Consider the following 7,101-nt stretch of genomic DNA (forward strand, 5'->3'; position numbering starts at 1 on the left):
CATCTTAGGGAGACCAGGAGAAGAAGAAGGCACAGCTAAGCCCCAGAAACTGCTGCTGCTGCTGCAGCTGCAGTTGCTGCTGTTGCTGCTGCTCCTGCTGCTGCTGCAGCGGCTCTAGCTAGTGCAGCGGCCTAACAGAGGCTGCCCTCTAATGCGAAAAGGACAGCAAGAGCTGTATGCAGCCTCAACAAGAGCAAAAAAAAACGAAGGAATAAGCAGCAGCAGCAACAGCAACAGCAGCAGCAGCAGCAGCAGCAGCAGGTTTTAAGCTGGCTGGAGCACTTAACCTGTATCTTCAGAAGGAAACTCCCACTCTACTAAAAGAAATAGGCAGCAGCAGCTCATAAACAACACGCAGAGCTTCTTTTCCTTCTGCTGCTGCAGCAGCAATTGCAGCAGCAGCAGCAGCAGCAACAGCAGCAGCAGACAGCTCGCAGCTGGGGCTGCACGCATGCGCTGTAAATATGGATGATATCTACCCTTCGCAAGTTTTTGTTTTTCTGTTTTTTCTGCTCTGTTCTCAACTGTTGGGTGCACAAGAGTGGGTATATAATAACTGCAGCAGCAACAGCAGCAGCAGCAGCAGCAGCAGCAGCAGCGGCAGCAGCAGCAGTAGCGGTAATATTAATAACGCATACTTCTAGCAGCTAGCAGATGTAGTTGAGCCTTCGTCTCTGCAGCTGCAACGACAACAGCAGCAGCAGCAGCAGTAGCAACAATAGCAGCAACTGCATCAGCAAGAGTAGTAGCCGCTGCAGAAGCAGTTGCAGCAGCAGCAACAGCCGCAGCAACAGCAGCAGCAACAGCCGCAGCATCACCAGCAGGAGCAACAGCTGGAATTGTAAAGGCAACCGCTACCACAGCAGCCGCAGCAGCGTTAGCAGCAGCAGGAGAAGCATTAGCAGCAGCAGGTGCAGCAACAGCAACAGCAGCAGCTGGCATTGTAAAGGCAACAGCTGCCGCAGCAGCAGGAGAAGCATCAGCAGCAGCGGCAGCAGCTGCAGCAGCTGCGGCAGCACCAGCAGCACCAGCAGCAAACTTAAGTCTATGAGTTTCCCGGACAGCCCCTACAGAGATAATGATAGGAGCAACAGCAGCAACAACAGCAGCAAAAGCAGCAGCAGCAGCAGCAAGAGCAACAGCAACAGCGGCAGCAGCAGCAGTAGCAACAGGAGGCTGTCGATGGTAGCAAAAGTTGAGTCAGAAGATGCTGAGGGGGCCCTCCCTGCATGCAGCAGGGCGTCAGAGGACAGCAGCAGCATCAACAGCAACAGCAGCAGCAGCAGCAGCAGCAGCAGCAGTAGCAGCAAACGGGCTGCCAAGCTGCAGCAGCAACAGGAGCAGCAGGCTATGCTGCAGCAGTCTCAGTGGGAGCTGCACCAGCATGACGAAGGGGCATCAGCAGCAGCAGCAGCAACAACAGCAGCAGCAGCAACACCAGCAGCAGCAGCAACACCAGCAGCAGCAGCAACACCAGCAGCAGCAACACCAGCAGCAGCGGCAGAAGGAGAAGAAGACGCAGCAGCAGATGATGATGCAGGGTCTCTCTACTCGTATTACTCTGCTCCCGATTGCTTACAGCGTACTGAGGCGAGTTGCTGCTGCAGCCCCGTTGCTGCTGCTTGCTGCAGCAGCCCTAGCAGCAGCAGCGATAAAGCAGCAACTGCAGCAGCAGCAGAACAAACAGGAGATCTCCTAGAATGCCTCAGACGGGCAGCCAGCAGCAACGCCGCGCAGCAGCCTCCCCTGCTAAGAGCTTCCTCTGATGTATATCTGCAGCAGCAGCAGCAGCAGCAACGCCAGAAGCAGCAGCAGCAGCAGCAGCAGCAGCGGCAGCGCTCGTCTCCTGTCGAGAGCTCACAAGCAAATCAGGATCAAGATGTTGCTGCAGCGCAGCCACAGAAGCTGCTGCTGCCGGAACAGTTTCTGCAGCAGCAGCAGTTGCTGCAGCAGCAGCAGCAGCACCTTCAGATGCTGCAGCACGAACAGCATAAGAGACAGCAGCAGCAGCATCAGCAGCAGCAAGCTGAGCTCCCTAGTAATGCTGCACAAAGAGAGGGTCTCCATTTAGTTTTCAACTCGCTGACTGCCTCTGGACAGCAGCACCCGCAGCAGCAGCAACAAGAGCAGCAGCAGCAGCAACAACAGAAACAGCAGCAGCAGCAGCAGCAGCGGCAACGGCATCAGCAGCAGCAGTCTCGGTTGCAGGAGCTGTCTTCGTTTAGTTCTCGCTGGCCTGAAGCAGCAACAGACGCAACAGCAGCAGGAGGGACGGGAGCAGCAGCAGCAGCAGCAGCAGCAGCAGCAGCAGCAGCAACTCGACTCAAGGGGCCCCCTCAGCTGCTGCACGGGAGCGCCCACCACGCTAGCAGCGCCTGCCGCAGGTCTCGGCGTCCTTCATTGCCAGTGCGGTGCCGTTTGCTGCTGCAGCAGCATCTGCAGCTGCAGCAGCTGCAGCAGCAGCAGCAGGTGGGAAGTGCATCCTACGAAGGCGGAAGCCACATGCAGCAGCAACGCCATCCTGCTGCTGCTGGAGCAGCACGGCGCTGCATGTCTTGCGATGAAGGCTTCACTGAGAAGGAGCAGCAGCAGCAACAGCGGCTGCTGCTGCTGCTGCACTCGGGAGCTTCTTTCTCCAGCAGCAGGTATGGCTTAAGCAGAAGCCCTATACTTCGCTGCAGCAATGTTGTACATACACCCCAAACGACTCTGTCTCTTCCTGCTGCAGAGGCCTCTACACTAGCAACAGAAACACCGCTAGCAGCAGCAGCAACTGCAGCACCAGCAACTGCAGCAGCAACTGCAGCAGCAACTGCAGCAGCAATTGCAGACAGCCCTGAGCCTCAGGCTACGTGGAAGGTTGCTCAGAGCTCACCGAGGAGCAGCAGCAGCAGCAGCAGCAGCAGCAGCAGCAGCAATCGTCGCCAGCTTGCAGTGGAGACAAGGAGCTCCCTGCCGACACCCTGGCTGTCTCCCGCTGCTTCTGTTGCTGCAGAGCCGGAGACAGCAGCAGCTGCAGCAGCAGAACCAGCAGCAACAGCAGCAGCAGCAGCACATGCAATCGCAAGACCCTCTCTGCAGCTGCCACCTCCACAAACGCAAACGGTGCAAAAGGAGAGAGGAGAGATTGGGCAGCAGCAACTGCAGCAGCAGCAGCAACTGCAGAAGCAGCAGCAACTGCAGCAGCAGAAGCAGCAGCAGCAGCGGCACGATGTTGCCGCTGCACCTTCTCTAGAGAGCTGTTGGGGGGATGCAGAGCAAATGGATTCACCTATGGGGCTTCCAGCAGCAGCAGCAGCAGCAGCAGCAGCAACACCAACGCCTGCTGCTGCTGCAACTGGTGCTGCTGCAGCGCGAAATCTTGCAGCAGTTGCAGATGGGGCTTCGCTGCTGCCGCTGCCGCTGCAGCTGCGACACCCTGCACCTCTGTTGGGGTGTATAGACACTGCAGGGGCTGACAGCAGCAGCGCTTGCTATACCCCCTTGAGCAGCAGAGCAGGAGGAAGTGCTGCTGCGAGCCCGGGGGTTGAAGCAGCAGCAGCAGCAGATGCTGCATCAGCTGCTGCTGCTGCTGCTGCTGGCTTCGTCTCGCCTGCACCGACACACAGCAGCAGCAGCTGCATGCACACCCCTATGTGCTCTACTCCAACTGGTGGGGCCCCGCTCTTCCACTCGCAGCAGCAGCAGCAGCAGCAGCAGCGGCAGCAACAGCTGGCTCCACATCAAAGAATTGAGACAGCAGTCTTTGAGGTGTTCAGTCATAGGCGGATGAAACAGCAGCAGCAGCAGCAACCGCAGCAGCAGCAGCAGCAACAGCAACAGCTCGCGACCGCCTTTAAGCTCAACAGGCAGCTGCCACCGCAGCAAACGCTGCTGCAGCAAGAAAGCCCTGTGATGTTTGCTGATGTCTCGTCAGCTCGAGCAAGAGAAGGCTCAGCAGCAGCAACTGCTGCAGAAGACCTACTGCATCAGCAGCAGCAGCACAAGCAGCAGCAGCAGCAACAACAACAACAAACGCAAAGCATCAGCCGCTTCTTCTGTTGGCCCCGAAGCCCCTCGCGCTCCATGCCCATTCTCAGCAGCAGCAGCAGCAGCAGCAAGAGCACTAGCAGCAGCAGCAGCAACAGCAGCAACAGCAGCAGCAGCAGCAAAAGCGAAGCCTCTTATTGGGATCTGCTGGCCTTCATACTCGACGAAGTCTCAAGTCGCCGCATCCGCCCCGCAGCAGCAGCAGCAGCAGCTGCAGCAGCAGCAGCAGCAGCAAATTCGGTTAGTGGAGCAACCCCAGCTGCAGCAACAGCAGCACCAGCAGCAGCAGCAGCAGCAGCAACAAAGGTTGAGAGGGGCCCACAGGCGGATACCAAATGGCCTCTTGGGGCCCCCCAGTCGGATGCACTTCCTGTGCTGCTGACAGGGGCCCCCATCACTAACGAGCAGCAGCAGCAGCAGCAGCAACAGCAGCAGCTGCATCTCCTGGTGCAGCAGCAGCTGCAGCAGCAACGTGCTGCAGCAGGTACATACCGCAGCATCTACGGCGTCAGCCGAGCCAGCAGCATGTACAGCGTAGTGGACGCTTCTGAGCCCACAGTAGCAGCAGCAGCAGCAGCAGCAGCAGCAGCAACAGGTTCCGTCACGGCAGCTGCAGTTGCTGCAACGCCTGCTGCTGCTGCACCTGCTGCAGCTGCTGCAGCAGATGCTTCTAAAAGGCAGTGCAGCGATGAGGCCCCAGCGCGGGCCCAGATGAACCCCACAGCGTTTTACTGGCTGCCGCCAGAGCAGCAGCAGCAGCAGCAACAGCAGCAGCAGCAGCAACAACAACAACAACGGGCGTTGCAGCTGCAGCAAATGCCAATAGTGAATCGGCAAACGCTGCAGCAACAGCTGCAACAAGAAATGCGACAGCAGCAGCAGCAGCAGCAGCAACAGCAGCAGCAGCAGCAGCAGCAGCAGCAAATGAACGATCCATATATTAGCCTTCGCCGGCGTTTTGGCTTATCACAATTTCTTCCTTCCAAGCGAGCCTCTGCAGCAGCAGCAGCAGCAGCAGCAGCAGCAGCAGGAGCAGGAGCAGCAGCAACAACAGGTCTCGGGTCTTCTGCGTGTTCAGATCCTCCCCCTTCTTCTGCTCAGCAGCAGCAGCAGCAGCAGCAGAAGAAGAAGCAGCAGAAGAAGAAACAAACATCTATACCTGCAACTCAGCTGCGCAGCCTTATGCGTATCCCTTATCGTTTTGAGGGCCTAATATATTTTGGTTGTATGCTTTGTCTTGACTCTCTTTTATATGAAGTAACTCTAATGCCGCTGCAGGCAGCTCGCGTGCTGCTGCTGTACTCTCGTTGGGGCGCTGGAGCAGGAAGCTCAGCATTACTCTCACTCGTTTGCTGCCTTGGAGGCTGCACAACGTTCTACCGCAGAAACGGCAGCAGCAGCTGTTGTCTCAAACTGCTGCAGCAGCAGCAACAACAGCAGCAGCAGCAGCAGCAGGTCGCCGAAGGAGTGCTTCTTGTTCTTTCCCTCTCGACCGCTGCTGCTCTCCAGCAGCAAACTGTGGGGCCCCGCAGCAGCAATATCGGTTTAGGGCAGCCAGTATTGCATTAGCCTCGCCTCCTCTCCACGGCTCTGCGGCAGCTGCTGCTGCAGCAGCAGCAGCTGCTGCTGCTGGTGCTGCTGCTGCTGCTGCTGCTGCGGGTAGGCGAACGGGGGCCTCAAGGGCTGGAGGTGAAAGCAGCTCGTGGCCGTTGCTGCCGCGAACACAGACAGATATAGCAGCAGCAGCAGTAGCAGCAGCAACAGCAGCAGCAGCAGCAAAAGCAGCAGCACCAAAAGCCTTTACGCCGCCTCTCTGCAGCACAGCGCCTCTGTTCCCAGGCCCTAAGATTTCTTCTCTACCAACACCTGCGACAGCAGCAACAGCAGCAACAGCAGCAACAGCAGCAACAACAGCAGCAACCACAGCAGTAACAACAGCAGCAACAACAGCAGCAGCATCGGGGAGAAGCCCCCGTCGCAGCGAAGAGCAGTGGCGCTCGTCTCCAGGCGACAGCCTGCCCGCCCGGCAGCAGCCTCAGCAGCCTCAGCAGCCTCAGCAGCAGCCTCAGCAGCAGCAGCAGCAGCAGCAGCAGCAGCAAGAGGAGGAGGATGAAGATGAAGATGAAGATGATTACCCAGAGGTTGTGGGCAGCGGCTGGCTAGAGTTTACCGTCCCCGATGTATGTGCCTTTGTTCGCTTCTCAATTTTTGTTGTTTGTGCATTGCTGTTCAGGTGTATAGACAGCTCAGTTCTTTATCACTCTATACGGGCGCAACCATTTATGAAGCTATATGTTATCTTTAATATGCTAGAAGTTGTTGAGAAGCTTTGGAGGAGCTTCGGTAGAGATGCAGTAGACGAACTTATGAGAGAGGCAGCAAACTTGCTGCGAGCAGCAGCAGCAGCTAACGCCAAGCACCAGCAGCACCAGCAGCACCAGCAGCACCACAAGCAGCAGCACAAGCACAAGCAGCAGCAGAAAAACATATCTCGCGCAATGGGTGCAAACGACGTGGATATCTGTAAGAGCGCTGGGGCATCTGCTGCAGCAACAGCAGCAACAGCAGCACAAACAGCAGCAGCAGCAGCAGGAGGAGCATCATCAGCAGCAGTATCATCATCATCATCAGCAGCAGCAGCAGGGCGGAGGTGCAGCGCAGCAAAGTGTGGATTAGATTTTGCTGCTTTGCTGTCTCCTCGAAGCGTTTGGCTGCGGCTGCTGCTGCTGTACCTGGGGGTTGTTGTTTATGTTATCGTGCATGCAGTGCTGCACCTAATTCGAGTGCTCAGCCTCAACATCGCCATCAACTCTTCCGAAGTCAGCATCCTTCTGCTGCTGCTGCTGCTGCTGCTGCTGCTGCTGCTGGTACTGCTGATGGTGGTGGTGGTGCTGCTGCTGGAGGTTTTCTTTGCTTTCGTTGTGCTTGTTGCTGCAGCGTGTGTTGCTGCTGTTGCTGCTGCTGCTGCAGACCTGGTTGTTGCTGCTGGGATTATGTTAGTATTGTTGTTTTTGCTCATATTTTGCTGCTACTCCTGTTGCTTGTGCTGCTGCTTCTGCTGCTGCTGCTTCT

General features: G+C 57.1%; 1 protein-coding gene across 1 annotated transcript; it reads left to right on the plus strand.

The window, feature by feature from the left end:
• Window positions 1–1,047: 1,047 nt before the first annotated feature.
• Window positions 1,048–6,705, plus strand: EAH_00041110 (hypothetical protein, conserved; the record flags this gene model as incomplete). The annotated part of the gene is made up of 3 exons (XM_013395181.1): window positions 1,048–5,215; window positions 5,308–6,209; window positions 6,580–6,705. 3 exons carry the CDS (start codon window positions 1,048–1,050, stop codon window positions 6,703–6,705), a joined length of 5,196 nt encoding a protein of 1,731 aa, XP_013250635.1.
• Between the last annotated feature and the right edge of the window lie 396 nt (window positions 6,706–7,101).

The sequence above is a fragment of the Eimeria acervulina genome, genomic scaffold (assembly GCF_000499425.1).
Source record: "Eimeria acervulina Houghton genomic scaffold, Eah_scaff513, whole genome shotgun sequence".
Classification (NCBI taxonomy): Eukaryota; Apicomplexa; class Conoidasida; order Eucoccidiorida; family Eimeriidae; genus Eimeria; species Eimeria acervulina.